Below are 17,626 nucleotides of genomic sequence, written 5' to 3'. Positions count from 1 at the left end.
AAGTTGTAAGAGAAAAAGCAGACAAAGGTGCAGAAAAGGGGGGGCAAAAGACAAGAGAACCATGTTATTGGAGGAAAGCAATGCATGTTACTCAATAATATTATTAGCAAATAATAGATATATTTTCAAGAAAAAGCAAAATGTGATACTAATCAGTCTTTGAGGCACAGAAACATCTGGGTTAGAAACTACTTTTTAACATTTCAATGGAACTACAGACACTAAGATTGCAAAAACACAGTTTACAGTTTTGAGTTGGTAGAGGTAAAGAAAATATCTACTTGTCACAGTGTCAGTGATGAAAGACGGTTCATTCACCTTCTTGAAAATAAATTAGAGTCAGAAAGAAGCATTTTGACCTTTAAGTGAAAGATCAGATTTTCTTCACAATAATTCATACTCTCAATGGAAAAAGAAAGAAAAAGGTCATCAAAGTAATCAAATGTGACATAGTTATCTGCCTGCAGGCAAGAATAAGTTGATGAATAATCAGTATCAGTCAGTGCTTTACAAACCTGAAAAGTCCAATAGTGGGTTAGAGTTTTAATGAGAGAAATACGTCTACAGTGTATTCTTTGCTTATTTTAGAGTCTTCACTGCATATCATTGTTTTCTGTCTGATTTCATTTAAGGTTGAAATATAATTCAAAAGTAGAAAGGTTATGATACATTTTTTAAGAGGAGTATCAATGAAAAATCTAAGAAACATTTTGGTTAAGTAGACATGCATTTGTCTACTTATGAATATGTTCTGAATATGTTCTTTTTCATCTCTCTTCCCTCAAGCTTTGTGGGTTAGCCCTATCTGATAACTAGAAATTAAATCAAAACTAAAATACAGTTGACTCTTTTTCTTAACAAAAAATGCATGACGGTGTTTTGAAATCCATGGTATTTCCAGTGTTGAATAAACATTACACTTTGAGAAAAATCCTATTATTTGTTCTCACAGTCCCTGCATCCTAATTTGCAATCTACAGCTAACCCATTTTGTCAGAGACTTTGGAAAGGGATGTACATTTAGATTGAGGTTCTGCTAAAATTAACTGTTACCCAGTGATACCAGTTAGACTTCTGGATTAACATGAAGCATGAGCAGAATTCAGGAGCAACAAATGCCCATTTGGCCAGATCCAAACAAGACTTTGGAGGAGAAATTATAACCTGTTTGAATGTACTTTTATAGAACATTTTCATACAGAGGAGGCAAAGCTTTCCCTTTGTGAGAATAAATCAAATTTCCTCAATTTCCAAAATAAGATATTATCCTTGTCATCAACATACCTAATATCCAAAGCTCAGGATTTTCCTCCAGTTTGTAGCCCTGAATGTCTTTACTCTGGGCTATCATCAGAATTCAATTCCAGCTTAGTGCTGGTTTACTGCACGATATTTGAAGATGGTCTGTGCAACATGTATTAATTGACTTATTCCTCTAAGTTACCATTTCTAAAAGTGCATGTTATTTTCCCACTAGGTATTCCTAGGTTTCCTGAGAAAAAGGGATTCCATAGTTGAGTCAGTTTAGGAACACTGATTTCATTATTGCAAGACTTCTGAGAACCATAACTATGCTTAATGAATATTGTGATGTCCAGTACTTGGATGGACCGAGAAGTACTTCCCAATCTTATTTGACTAGGAGAAGGATATTTTGCATAATATGTTATAGCACCATAATTTTAAAGAAAAAATTTTGGGAAACACACACCTCTGTATTTCTCCCTTGCTATCAAATTAGAATCACCAAAAATGTCCATAGGTCGCCAAGAAAAAGAGAGCCACCTATTCCTTTGGTAGTTGGTTGTAATATTTTACTAGAGCTTTGTTTTTATTTTTGTTTTTCCCTTGAAAGAAGATCATATGAATCACAGTTGTGTATCTGTGGTGAAGACTACTGTAGAAAATGTTTATTATGTAAATGAATACTATATATATTAGGGTGATGTGGCATATTACTTTCATTTAGCACCCAAAGAATTTATGTTTCCTGTTACTGAATAATGTAATTTCTATAACCCCATTTTCTTTAAATTGACTGATAGGAATCTCAGAATTAAATTAAATTATTAACTTTTCTGATATAATATTTCATTCTTTTACCACATGACTTGGGATGAAGAAACCTAATGACTTTATAACTTGCTATTGTCATTTTAAAAACTTTTTATTGGGCTTCCCTGGTGGTGCAGTGGTTGAGAATCTGCCTGCCAATGCAGGGGACATGAGTTCGAGCCCTGGTCTGGGAAGATCCCACATGCCGCGGAGCAACTAGGCCTGTGAGCCACGACTACTGAGCCTGTGTGTCTGGAGCCTGTGCTCCGCAACAAGAGAGGCCGTGACAGTGAGAGGCCCACGCACCGCAATGAAGAGTGGCCCCCACTTGCCGCAACTAGAGAAAGCCCTCGCACAGAAATGAAGACCCAACACCGCCAAAAATAAATAAATAATTAATTAATCAAGACCACATATTAATAAATAAATAAACAAATAAAATCTTTTTATTGAGGTATAATTTATATGGAATAAAGTGCAGAAAATTCTAGGTGTACATCTTGATGAGGTTTTACATGAGCATATAAGCATGTAACCTCTACCCAGATCGAGACATAGAATATTTCCAGCATCCAGAAAGGCTCTCTCTTGCTCCCTCTCTCAGTGGGCACCTACGAGGAACCATTATTCTGATGTCTCTCACCATAACTCAGTTTTTCTGGATTAGAACTTCATACACTGGATTCACAGGCATATAATCTTTTGTGTCTGTTTTTTTCCCCTAAATATTATTTTGTGAGATTCATTTATGTTGCTGAATGAATCAACAGTTCCTCAATTCTACTGCTGCATTGCTGTATAATATTCCATTGTATGACTCTACCACTATTTATTTGTTTCTAGCTTTTAGCTACAATGAATAAAAATGTTAAAAACATGCTTGTAACAATACCATTCACACTGGCACCCCACCAAGGTGAAATACTTAGGTGTAAATCTAACAAAACATGAATAAGATCTATATGAGGAAAACTACAAAACTCTGATGAGTGACATAAAAGAGCAAAATAATGGAGAGAGATATACCATGTTCACAGATAGGAAGACTCAATGTTATCAATTTGTCAGTTCTTTCCAACTTGACCTATAGATCCAATGCAATCCCAATCAAAATCTCAGCAAATTATTTTATGGATATCAACAAAGTGATTTTATAGTTTATATGGAGAGGCAAAAGGCCCAGAATAGCCAACATGATACTGAAGGAGAAGAATAAAGTTAGAGGACTGATGCTACCCAACTTCAAGCCTTACTATAAAGCTATAATAATCAAAACAGTGTGGTATAAGAATGACAAATAGATCAATGAAGCAAAACAGTGAGACCCCAAATAAGCCCCCATAAATACAGTCAACTCACCTTTGACAAAGGAGCAAAGGCAATACAATGGAGCAAAGATGGTCTCTTCAATAAATGGTGCTGGTGATTCACATGTAAACAAATGAATCTAGACACAGAACTTACAATGAATTAACTTAATTAACTTAAATTAAAAAGTAAATTAATGCAAGTTAATTAAGTTAATTTAAATTAAAAAATTTAACTCTACATGAATCATAGACCTAAACGTAAAACACAACACTATAAAAATCCTAGAAGATAACATAGGAGAAAACCTAGGTGACCTTGGATATGGTGGTGCTTTTTAAAATACATAACCAAAGACATGATCCTTGAAAGAAATAAATAATAAGCTGGATTTCATTAAAATTAAAAACTTCTGCTCTGCAGAAGACAATGTTAAGAGAATTAAAACACAAGCCACAGACAGGGAGAAAACATTTGCAAAATATTAGCAAAAGACACATCTAATAAAGATTGTTATCCGAAATATACAAAGAACTCTTGGAACTTCCCTGATGGTCCAGTGGGTAAGATTCCACGCTCACAATGCAGGGGGCCTGGGATCGATCCCTGGTCGGGGAACTAGATCCTGCATGTATGCCGCAACTAAGAGTTCACATGCTGCAACTAAGAGTTTGCATACCACAAGAAGTCACCTGCCGCAACTAAAGATCCCGCATGCTGCAACTAAGACCAGGGGCAGCCAAAATAAATAAATAAATATTAAATAATATATCTATATACAAAGAACTCTTAAAATTCCACAATAAGGGGCTTCCCTGGTGGCGCAGTGGTTGAGAGTCCGCCTGCCGATGCAGGGGACACGGGTTCGTGCCCCGGTCTGGGAAGATCCCACATGCCGCAGAGCGGCTAGGCCCGTGAGCCATGGCCACTGAGCCTGTGCTCCGGAGCCTGTGCTCCGCAAGGGGAGAGGCCACAACAGTGAGAGGCCCGCCTACCGCAAAAAAAAAAAAAAAAAAAAAAAAAAAAAAAAAAAAAATTCCACAATAAGAAAACAAACAATCCAATTTACAAATGGGCCAAAAACCTTAACAAACGTCTTACCAAAAAAGATATACAGATGGAAAATAAGCATGTGAAAAGAAGTTTCACATCATATGTCATCAGGGAAATGCAAACTAAAACAATGAGAAACCACCACACACCTACCAGAACACAAAATCCAAAAAAACGACAACACCAAATGCTGACAAGGATGTGCAACGACAGGAACTCTCATTCATTGCTGTGGGAATGCAAAATTGTGCAGCCACTTTGGAAGACAGTTTGGCAGTTCTGACAAAACATAATCTTATCATATGATCCAGCAATTGCACTCCTTGATACTTACTCAAAAGAGCTGAAAACTTAGGTTTACACCAAAACCTATACATGGATGCTTATAGCAGCCTTACTCATAACTGGCAAAATGTGGAAGCAACCAAGATGTCCTTTGTTAGGTGAATGGATAAATGAACTGTGGACATCTTGACAATGGAATGTTATTCTACTCTAAAATGAAATGAGCCATCAAGCCATGAAAAGACATGGAGGAAACTTAAGTATGTACTATTAAGTAAAAGAAGCCAAACTGGAAAGGGTACATACTGTATGTTTCCAACTATATGACATTCTGAAAAAGGCAAAACTATAGAGACAGTAAAAAAAATCAGTAGTTGGTAGGGGTTGGCTGGAGGGGAGGAGGGAAGAATAGATGAAGCTAAGAGGACTTTTAGAGCAGTGAAAATACTCTGCATGATACCATAATGATGAATACGTGTCATTATGCATTTGTCCAAATCCACAGAATGTACAACACCATGAATGAACCCTAAAGCAAACCATGGACTTTGGTTCGTTATGATGTGACTGGGTGATTATGATGTGTATGTCAACGTATGTTCACCAGTATTAGCAAAAGTACCATTCTGGTGATAATGGGGGAGGCTATGCATATGTGGGTGGCAAGGGGTATATGGGAAATCTCTGTGCCTGCCTTTCAATTTTTCTGTGAACCCAAAACTGCTTTAAAAAAGTGAAGTCTAAAAAACTTTTAGAAATTCTGGTACGTATTTTTAAAAATTAAAAAAATTTAAAAATTCTGTTACATATCTTTCCATGCATATCTATACACATTTCTGGTGAATATATACCTAGGAGTAAAACTGCTGAGTCACATGATATGCATATGTTCAGCTTTAGAAGACAACTGCCAACCAGATTTCCAAAGTTGCTGAACCAATTTATATTCCTAGTAGTAGTGTATGTGAGTTCTAGTTGCTCAGTATCTTCACCAATACTTGTTACTGTCAGTTTTTTCCCCCCAACATTAGACATTCTGGTGTAGAGATATCTCACTGTAGATTTAAATTTATACTCTGATAAATAACGATGTAAAATACATTTTCATGTTTATTGGCTGTCTTCTTTTGTAAATTGCCATTCAAGTACTTTGCCTATATCTTAAATAAGGTTGTCTGTCTTTTCAACTTTTATAGATGTTCTTTATATATTTGGATATGACTCTTTTACAAGATATATATACATATTACATACATTGAAAATATCTTTTCCCATTCTGTGACTTGCTTTTCCACCCTTTTAATGGTATATTTTGCTGAAAATAATTTGTTAATTTTAATGATGCCCAATTTACCAATTTTTTTCTTTTGTCATCAGTGATTTGAGTCCTATTTGAAAAAGGTTTTCATGACCCAAGTTACTGTAGATACTCTTGTATGCTATCTCCTAGAAGCTCCTAATCTACCTAGGATTTATTTTGTATATGGTATAAGGTAAGGTCAAGATTCATATTTTCCATATAGATAGCCCATTGGTTCCAGAAATATTTGTTGAAAAAAACCATCCTTTTCTCACAGCAGTGGTACTGTTGTCATAACTTAGTTGGCCTGTATACGCACATAGTTTCTGGACTCCTATTCTGTTTCATTGGTTTATTTTCTGTTCTGGTGTAATACCACATTGTCTTAACTACGGCTTTATGATATGTTCGGAAATTCTCCAGCTTTGTTCTACATCAGGGGTTCTCAAACTCAGCACTACTGACATTTTGAGCCAGCTACTTCTTTGTTTGGGGGCTGTCCTGTGCAGTGACCTCTCTGTGATTTCCTTATTTCTGAGACATTTGTCCCTCAAATCCTGATTGCCTTGGTTGCTCTTAGGTACCTTTAAATATTGTTTTGTTATGTTCTGTTATACTCTATTCAGCTTTTATAATTGTCCCTTACAGGAGAGTGGTCTGATACAAGCTTCTTCATAGCTAGGAGCAGAAGTTCTGGAACAGATTATTAACTTTTTTGCCTAAGACTAAACCTTGTATAACATGATTTCAAATGGCTTTAACTTTTCCCAAACACCACAAGAACATCTGTAAATTTTTAAAACGATGAGATGATATTTAAAAAGATCTAGATTATAAATAGAGATTTTATAGGACCATTTAATCTTGACTTCTCCTATGCAATTGTCTAAAAGTTTATAAAACTGATATAATCTTAATAAGTATACTTATACATAATGAAACAACATATTAGTGTGTCCTCCTTAAGTACCTACTGAGTTTTTCTTGTTTCCTTCTAACATAGGTGATGATGTACAAAAAGATATACACCCTTGCAGAGCTCTGATGCCATAAATTGCCTACATTTTGGATTTTCTCAAAAAAGGACTGCATCACGGTTGGAATAATGGATACAGTTTAGTGCCGAAGTTGATGACAGACAAAGCTTGTCATAAGATCTATGTTGTTATACTTTTTTTTCTATGTTAGCAGCATTATAGAAATCCAAGACTCAATTTATTTGCCAGAAATGGGTAAATTAATAGAATTACCAGTATTTTAATCCATATGTGAAATGGTGATTTTCCAGTCAAAATAAGCAATCAAGTGTTGAATAGGAAAATCATTTTCTTACATTTGGGAGAAAATCTTTACTTATGGCAGACTTGCAACATGGGTGGTCTAATGGCATTACTTAGCAATGCCATCTTTATATAGGCCATCATCCTTTTCAGAAATGGAAAATATTGTTTATTGTATATGGACTAAAAGGTTTTACTATCATTACCATAATGTTACCTTTGACTAGGCATTCACTATAACCTTTAAACTATAGTTACTGGCCTTTTATGTTTTGCACAGGGATGAAAAGAGACATATTAGCTGCACTCCGAGCATGCAAAGAGAGACATACAGGCACCCCACAGGGGCAAAAAGTGCTATGATGAATGTAAAACATGCATTTGAGAGCCAATGTGTCACCAACACTATTACCAAAGGCATTTTTCATTTAAAGGTTACCCACAGGGCATTTTATATAAGGTTATGAAAGTTCATAATAACATTTTTCAAAGTATCCTGTGGCCCCAATATTTTCTCGCCTCATAAATATCTGATTTGATCAAACTTTTGTAAGCATTCTTGGCAGATATAGTTAAAATGTGATTTTTAAAATGTATTTTAAAAACATTTTTAAGCATTCTACTACAAAAAAATTCCGTTCAGCAATAAAGTGCTAACGAATTTCAACATCTGATGTACAATATAGCTTGTAATCAAGTAATTTGAATAATTAAATAATTATGTAATTTGATTAAATAAAGCAATTAAAGCAATTAAATAATTTGGTTGAAAAACACAAAAACCTGCTTAAAGACTTTAGTAACCTAAATTAAATTTATATATAAATTATACATTCACATTTATAAATATGCATGCATATAATAATTTCATTTATACTTATAAAATCTAAATGATACATATGTGATGTTTGGAAGTATATATATATACACACACATGTACATGTATACATACATATGTGCATATATGTATATATTATTAAAAACTGAGATAGTGTTTTTTTCTTAATTTTAGTATTCAAATTTCACACAAAATTAATTTTAAATACATCAAGCATATATTAAGAAACACATTAAAACAGATTATATACATGCAACTCTTTCTATTGACTTATGAAGTCTTTGCACAAAAGCCATCATTTTTAAATTACCTTGTATGACTTTAAAGAGATCAAACACTTAGCCTAATATAGAAAATCAAACCGCTGATAAATGAAAAAGCACAGTAAAGATCAGCTTAAGTAACACCTCATCTTGGAAGTCTGGTCTGAATTCTCCAGGCAAACTTAATTAAATATATTCCTATTAATTCTTTTTGAAAAACTGAGATAGTTTTAAAGGAAGAATCTTTAGCATTAATTACCTAGATTCTAATCTATTCTAATGATGAATAACTTTAGTTTACAGCTTTAGATTACTTATGAGATGTTAACTAACTTTTAAAAACCTTTTCCTGGTGAAACTGAAAACAATATACATTAATTTATAATTTTGTTTCTTAAACTTGTTTAAAAATGCCTATTCTGTAAACAGCATGACTCTCAGAGACAGTACTTCAAAGCAAGAGTAACTGCTGACTTATAAAATCACTACCGGGCTTCCCTGGTGGCGCAGTGGTTGAGAGTCCGCCTGCTGATGCAGGGGACACGGGTTCGTGCCCCGGTCCGGGAAGATCCCACATGCTGCGGAGCGGCTAGGCCTGTGAGCCATGGTCGCTGAGCCTGTGTGTCCAGAGCCCGTGCTCCGCAACGGGAGAGGCCACAACAGTGAGAGCCCCGCGTACCGCAAAAAAAAAAAAAAAAAAAAAATCACTACCTACAAAACTTCAAACAAAATCAAGAAATCTCAGAGTTGGAAAGATAATGTGAGAGTTATTTGAAAAAGTAAGTAGATTTTGACTTAAGCACCTTTCAGTAAGAGTATCATTAATTCTAACTAATACAACTTTATAAAATAATATATAACCACACATGCATTCTGAATAGTCACCAAAATATAATATATTAATACTTCTAGTTACTGGTGGGATTAGTGCCTGACTTCCCCTAACAGGTTCGCTTCATGAAAACACAACAGACTCCCCCCAAAAAGTCACAGAAACACAGAGTACGGACTTTTCCTATTTATCAAAATAAGCATTCATTTGAGTTATACGTCTGGCTTACGTTGTAACAAAATTTAAGTGATTTAAAGATCACAATAAAATATTTTCCGAACAATAGAGTAAGTAATACAGCTTTTTAGAGATGGCTTCAAAATGCATTGCCCCTCTCCACTCCAGGGATTTATCTAACCTAAATGTTTCATAATTTTTATTTTTCTCTTTAATTTATTTTTGTAATTATTAGATTATAAAGAGTTTTTGTAATATCCACTAGCAGAGGGAGTAAAAATAGGAAACTTAAGCTCACACAATTAGCTTATTTCAGAATAATGTTCTTATTTTAAATAGTGTACATAATTACAACAATTTTTACTTTGCTTTCAATGTTTGGAAAATCAAAATTTAACTTTCTTAAAGAAAAATATTTAAGCCATATCCACAGATATATATTTTAGAGCCAATGGAAATATTTAAAGTATTAAATGCTATTTTTCCCATGGCATTTGTCAACCAGCGTCACTTTGACATCAGCATGTATGCCTTTAATGCCAAACAATTAAAGACTTTCATCTTTTCATATGAGCGAAGTTCAGCTTTTCTCCCAGAATAAACAGTCAACTATGCCACGAAGTACTCTAATAATCATCAGAGAAGAAAATCTTTTATCTCTGGTTTCCAAATTTTGACAAACTATGTTTTGTCACATTTACGTATTAGTTTGTGCTGCTCTGGCTCCATGACCATGATGAAACCTCACAGATTTTAAAATTGCTCTAAGCTCACAGATAAAAGCAAACTCGAAGCTGTTGGATATTTGTTGAAGCACTGACCTATCTACAGCACAGGCCCTGAAGAAACACAGTCATTAACACCCTGGCTGTGTCCTCTCTCCCAGGGCACTGTCTTGGATTGATTACCACTGTTACCACATCGTCCTACAGATTTCTCATGTAAACGGGCAAATGGATAAACAGGAGGCCATACCAGAAGGGGCTCATCGGGGGCACTGGTGGAAAGCTCGGCAGATGCTGTGCGGACAGTGCTGAGCCCAGTAAGGGAAACATTTGAGAGCCTTCTCCGCCTCACGCCACTGCAATTGTTGGGGATTTTAAATGCACATCTCTTGTGGTAATTCAGCCCACATCCTGGAAGGAGAAAGTAAAAATGACTTTTGTTCAACTATAAATTAAAAGCTACTTTAGTGTAAGTTGTAAATTATGAATTTTTAGAAACAGTACTGCTTCCATGTTTCTTGAGGCTATTCGAAAATTTAAATTTTCTTTTGAGCTTCTCCTGATTTATTTTCCCAATTTGTCAATAAGCTGGGTTTTGACATCTGATTTTATTGGATGAGCCCAGCAACTACCCTGGTTATCATTTTAAAAAATGTTTTCTAACATAAGGGACTTGGGCTTTGAGGGATCTAGCAATAAAACTCCAGTGAGATGACCTATTTTTAGCTGCCTCAAGTTCTATTACAAGGGAAAATTAATCATAACGCTTCACAACTTTTGACTTACACTGATTTGAATCATGGCTCCACAACTTGTTTGTCTACATGGCCTTGGACAAATTACTTCACCTCAGTTTTCCTGTCTGTAAAATGAGGATAATAACTACCTTGCAGAATTGTTAAGAAAATATGTAAAATACTTCACATGCTAGTTTCTACATGGTAGATAATTAGGAAAGCACCATTTTCCTCTCAATATTTCTACTGTTCATAGTTCTCTCACGTAGTCTTACTGTTCAGAATTTCCCCATGTGTCACATAGCAGGCCAGACAAATTTTCATAAAACTACACTTTAGGTAGACTTTCTTCCAGATCACTGTCTCTTAACTTCCCTTCTTACAGATAGAAATTCAGAAATTATGGTTATTTTATTTATGGATTTCATCATAAAAGCTTGGGGTTTTTGGTCAAAGTTCAAACAGCTCTATCCCTCCCTGCCCCACCCTTCATCAAAAAAGAGCAAGGTATGATTTGTTCCGTTTTTAAGATTATATCATGGTATCCTATAAACCTGAATTATGCACTTCAAGGATTTCTGTCCATGGAGGATGATAAAACTATGATCTTGGTGTAGCAACTGGGTACATGTTCCAGCCTGCCACGCAACAGCTGAGCGACCTTGGATGGTCTGATTAACCTCCTGAATCTCAGCTCCTTTCAGCAAACATTTATTGAATGCCTACTATTCCAAGTTCTGGCTTAAGATGTAAATTATATGTTTAGCCTGTTAGCAAAATAACCAACACCTTACGGGAGAGAAACATATTCACATGATATAGGGGAAAAGATAGGAGAATCTGGCTTCCCAGATCAGGGCTAACATGTTGAAGATAGGAAATGAACCGAACAGAATCCATGCAGTACACAGATCCCTGGAAGGTATGTGAAGGAAAGAAGGCATTGCAGAAGAGGGCACGACATAAGTAGCTAACTCCAGCATGCATTCCACTTGGCTGGGGAAGGAATACCTTACCTTCACATTTAAGGCCTTGACGCACCAGCCCCCATAGCATTTCTCCACAGTGATCACAGAAAGCTGGAGCTCTGTACGAATGAACAAAGAGAGTGTGGGGACGAATCTGAAAGTCTTCAAAGGTGGCAGAAGCTGTGAAAATAAAAACATTGAAAAATAAGTTGAATAAATATGCTCATCTGTAGATAATTAGTATGCAAGATACTTAACATGCAAGTATGGGTATAACTGGGCAAAGTCAGGAAAGATAAGATGCAACACTGCTTGACGTTTAGCCATTCCACTCCATTCTTCTCAACCACAGCTTTACAAGTGGTGGCAAAGGAACCTCTTTCTTGTCTTCCTGCTTATCAAGGTCTCAGGCCACTTCAAAAATAGCCAAAACGCTAGAACAAAGAATGAATGAAAGAATAACTCATTTCAATCTATAAATACGGGATGTTGCTTTAAAACACTTTGCTTTTTCTCTTACGTAAATGAGCCAGAGAGGTATTCAGAAATATTAATGGAAAGAAAACACTTGATGAATGGAATTTAGACAGATCAGAAGACAGTGTACTTGAATATGACCTTGAAGAAGTACATTAGAAGGGTGGGGCCCAACTGGAAGAAATCTGGGCAGCCTCTTTTCGGGAGATACAGTTATTTGAACACTTAGGCAATATAACCAAGAATTTAAATCCTGACCTAAAAATAACAAGCAGCCTCTTCATCAATATGCCAAACAGAGGGATTTAATACACACACTGGTGAATTTCAGCCCACTCTGATAAATATACTTTAGCAAATCATATTCATGCTATAGCGTACGTTTTGTTATTGCTTATTGTTATTTATCCCATATGGTATTTGTACAGAGTATTGAAATGCATTATGTTTTAAAAATTATACTTTTCCACATGATATTTTTATTATGTTATAAAAATAGTTCACAGTTTTTTGGTGTTGCTTAAATCAAGAAATAGAAAGGTATGGAGAAATGAAAGTGAAAGACCGCCTCTTTTCCCAAAATTCTAGTGTGTAGGGCTATATCTTTCTGGATCTATTTACACATATAGCCCGATATTAAGGCTGCCCATAATAGTCCAGGGAGTGCTGACCTACGAGTGAGAAGAGCTGGATGAGCCTTTGCCATTACCTTACTGACAACTCACTTAATCATCACAAGCCTCAGTTTCCCATACATAAAAAGAGAAGGTCTGACCAATGGTGACTTCTCCTAACCCTTAAAGTGTAAACTTCCATTAACTTAGAATAGAACCATATGCACTTGATTTCATAAGGTTTTATGCAAAGAGAATTTGAGGGAAAATTTAGGCCTTAAATACATCCTTCTATTCTGCCTTCCCTTCTCTTCCTCCTGTTTGTCTTCTTGCCTTACTTTTTCAACACACATTTGTTAAACACCTTTTCAATGTTGTCAATGGCACCATTCCAGGGACAAAGATGTAAAGATAAGTAAGACATCTTTACAGAGCCTACCAGACCAGCAGAAAGGCAGATAAAAACAAACAAAAAACTCCACAATAACTAGAAAATAACTTCTAAGGTTCAGAGAAGCTACAAAATTTGGCCTAAGTTACTAAACAGAAATAAGACTACAACTCACGAGTGTTTTGTCCCCAATCCACTGTCCTTTTCATCATACCAGTGTTACATCTTACCTTTCGTAACTCTACCCAAAGAGTTATATCCAACAGCCCCATGGTGAGGGAAATAAACATCTGCAGTTTTCCTGATGGTGTCTTGGATAGCAGGTATGGGCTAACGAATCACCTGTGGAGTATACTTATGAAGTGCTTACCTTGGTAAGTAAGCAAGGTGTGACAGAGTGAACACTGAAACTGTAGGTGATTAATCTCTGCTAGATAGGTGTCCAAAATTATGAGGACAACTTTGAGGGTATCATATCCCTCAGGGCAAGTGACAACAGAACATGCAGGAAAGTGAATCACTTCAACCAGAAAGGATATTACTGATAGTTCACAGATGTATATCTGGACCATAAAAAGAGATTAAAATTTTTAATGGGTCAGTTTTCCCTTGAACCTTGAATAAAAGTACTTTATTCCAAATTAACATGCTTTACTATTGGAAATCATCCATCAACTTATTAAAGGTACTAGTTTTACTCAATGGAAAGATAATGAGAATAATAATAAGGTTAAGATTTATTTAGCTATTACTGTATACCGGACACTACACTAAGAGATTAAAGTGTGGGAAGAAGGAGCTAATCAAAGAAGTGCAGCCAAGTAAGTTGCTCTAGCATTGCCTACAAGGAGTTCTGATTAGTGTCAATGTTCCTTACAAAAAGAATTTCAATTGAAATAAGATTGGGAAATTGTATTATTATGTTTCTCACTTCAAGTTTCACAATATTACAGTCAACGTTTATTCTAAGTAAATCAGTAAAAAAAAGTATGGTTTGGGTTCTAATCAACTACTTTTATAATTTGGTCAAAGTGTGTCTAATTTTGTAAATGCTAAATCTTCTTTAAAATTGGTCTCTCACAGTCATGGACAAATTTGTTTTTAAAACATCAAAGAAAATAGTTAAAGAAAATACTTGGTGCCAACCATTAACTCCTAACTTCTCCCCTGCCTCTGCCCCCATCTCCCACCCCTGCCAAATGTCACCCAAACAATGGTGACAATACCATGATAGCAATTAGTTGAATAATTAAGGTAGTTTTCAAAATAAGGAATGTTAGAATTTGACAATACTAATACCTAGATGTGTTCAGATATTTTTTGAATTAATCAGAAAGAATATAGATAATTAAAAAGAAGATTTTCAATGACCGCCCCCCCCCAAATCGAGTTTATGTCAGGTACGTTTGTTTTTTCACTTTTTGAAGGGGATTAACATTCATAAGCAGTTAGCATCCTTGACTTATGTTTAAATGCCATTTTCTAAAGTTCAATTTTAATATTCTCCTGTTAATTTTAGAATAATTAAATACATTTTTTAAAATAAAACTACCAAGTGTGGTGAGGTTTCACATGCATTTGAAATCAAAGCACAACATCCATTCATTATGAATTTACCTGTTTCTGCACCCTGGGGGAAATCAGCATTAGCTGAGTGTATGCATGCCATCTTGCCTAATCACAAAATTGCACTTCAGAGATAATCACTTAGCACAGGAAAACAAAGTGAATGCTGTAATTCCATTTCACTTAAGGTTTGGAAGCAAAATGGACAGATAAGAATAGAAATACTAAAGTGTCTAGAGATTCCAAGAGAGAAAAACGGTGCTATCTGTCAGTATGTCATAATCAATCAGGTGACCTAAATTAAAACCATATGACAGGGCTACAAACTAAACACAATGGGCCCCTTATACTGGGTACCTGTGTATCTTTGATTTGCTTTGTTCACAGTCTATTGTTATACTCCACGGTGCAGGAGAGGAGAAAATAACATGCTTTCCTTAGTCACTGAGCATTTAAAACAGGTAATTGAGCCAAAAACTCTAAGATAATCAGTACTTCTTTTAAGGTTCATGATAAATTGTTGCACAAAATGGAATAAACTGTTTGGTTAGCAGTACAGAAGAAATCAGGCTTCCAAAGCAAAATAAATAATCTCTGGAGCTCAAAAATATTTGCATAATAAAATTAAATAATATCCTATCTTCCAAGATTTTCAGTAATTCTTTTTTACTGGTAATTTTGGCAATTTCAGATAAGTGTTAACTCTTTCTGGCATTGCCAAGTTGGAACAGGTATAAGAAGAAGAAAACCTTAACACATTTCAAGTATCATCTCATTCAATTTTTCACAAGGACTCTATGAAGTAGATACTATTATCCCCACTTTATAGATGAGAAGACTGTCTCAGAAAAATTAAGGAGCTGCCCTAGGTAACACAAGATCTTGATTCAGACAGCCTGACAGCTGAACCATACAAATTCTCTCAGCCACTCTGAATCTAATCATCATATTCTCTGACCATCAAAATTCTGTGGATTATAAAGCTGCATCTTTATTTTATGAATTACTAGCAAAGATTTAAAAAACACTGCAATTAAATACAACACACCACCATTGTAAGGTGCATCCTTATCTCAGAGATGCAAAAAATACCGAGGAAAAAAAGTCCATGAAATAATGTATAAAATGAAATTAATTCAGTTCATGATCAAAAATTCTTTTAACATGCTTTCTGCACATACTCCTTTTTTTTTTTTTTTTTTTGCTGTACGTGGGCCTCTCACTGCCATGGCCTCTCCCGTTGCGGAGTACAGGCTCCGGGCGCGCAGGCTCAGCGGCCATGGCTCACGGGCCCAGCCGCTCCACGGCATGTGGGATCTTCCTGGACCGGGGCACGAACCCGTGTCCCCTGCATCGGCAGGCGGACTCTCAACCACTGTGCCACCAGGGAAGCCCCTCCAATTTTTGAAATCCTTCTCCCTCCAAACAAATTGGAGTTAGTAACGATAACTGGTTTTAAAATTTTTATAAAAATCAAAGGTAATGATAACTAACAGCCAATTAGAGTTTTGTGTCTACATGATAACCAGTGTCATTCAATTGATAAGTCTGGCCCAAAGCAAAACATTATGAAGCTTTTAAAAATTGTTAAGATTTGTTGTAGATAAATTTGTTCTTTTCTTAACCTCTGGAATATTGAAAATAGCTTCTGAATATCACTCTCCCCACATAAATACACATACTCATCAGTTTTAAGGTATTCTGTGGATAAGAAACCATATCCACTTTAACATCCTATCATTCATCCATACACACACATAATAGATACACATAAATAATCCTCTGGTCTGTGAGAGCTTTCATTAGTGGAATGATAACTATTCACAAATCAGTTTACTGTATTTGTAAGTATCTCAAATTATTAGAAATATTTTTTTATATTGAGTCCCAAACACTACTCTGTAATTTCTATTTGGAGGTGATAGTTCTAAAAGCAAGCATTTAAATAAAGACTTTTTTGAGTCTTTCTTAAATGAGCTCATGTAAGTCAAGCAGGCCTAATACCTTCAAGCATATAGTTGATTAATATTATGTTTTACTAATATATCCAGAACCTACTATATAGTAATATATATGTAATGTAATATAGTATATATTAGAAATAGAAAAATAACAAGGAATAGTATCTGTTGTTGAGGGTTCAAAGTCAAAATGAGGATGAGAGACCCATAAATAATCATAATACAAGATGCAGGGATGGAAACACAAAAGAAAGGGCAACTAAGACTGCCTGGGTCTATCAGGGAAAGCTTCATCAAGGAGGGATCACTGAACAGAATCTTGAAGGATGAAGAGTGCTTTGAAAAGCAAAGAATAGGATAAAGGAAAGAGGAAACATTTTGTATAGGCTGATTTTATTTAATTATAGAAAATGTGTAAGACTACCTACAAATTTCTTTATAATTATAATTTTGTGGGCTCTTGATCGTTGGTGCACTGTCAGGAAAGTTAGCAAGAGTGACTCCAACAAATTGTCCATGACACAGGTAACCAAGAAATTACAATAGATCATTTGCACGCTATCGTGGCCCAGATATCTGAGCCTGCAAAATTACGCCTGCAGATGTGTATCTCCCTTCCCCCCATTCCACTACCTAATACCTACACCCTGAGGTTGGTCATTTCTTTCTACTTCTCCATTGATCCCAGTCTCTCCAAGCCACTGTTGTACCAGATACTCCCTTCATGCAAGCACTGTTCAAATTAATCACACAGTTCACATTTTTGTTATACCTGGAGATGTCTAGAGTCGGGAAA

General features: G+C 35.4%; 1 protein-coding gene across 2 annotated transcripts in view; it reads right to left on the bottom strand.

Moving 5' to 3' along the window:
* Positions 1-17,626, bottom strand: part of PRKD1 (protein kinase D1) — a gene marked incomplete at both ends in the record, with an annotated part of 167,343 nt that overhangs the window by 70,892 nt on the left and 78,825 nt on the right. For both annotated transcript variants that reach the window (XM_079698833.1, XM_079698832.1), the window contains 2 exons: positions 10,367-10,527; positions 11,870-12,001. In XM_079698833.1, coding sequence (XP_079554959.1) covers positions 10,367-10,527; positions 11,870-12,001 — 293 coding nt within the window. The remainder of the gene's footprint in view (positions 1-10,366; positions 10,528-11,869; positions 12,002-17,626) is intronic.

This window comes from Hyperoodon ampullatus (assembly GCF_949752795.1).
Source record: "Hyperoodon ampullatus genome assembly, chromosome: 3".
Taxonomy (NCBI): Eukaryota; Metazoa; Chordata; class Mammalia; order Artiodactyla; family Ziphiidae; genus Hyperoodon; species Hyperoodon ampullatus.
This window is presented reverse-complemented; position numbering and strand designations above follow the sequence as displayed.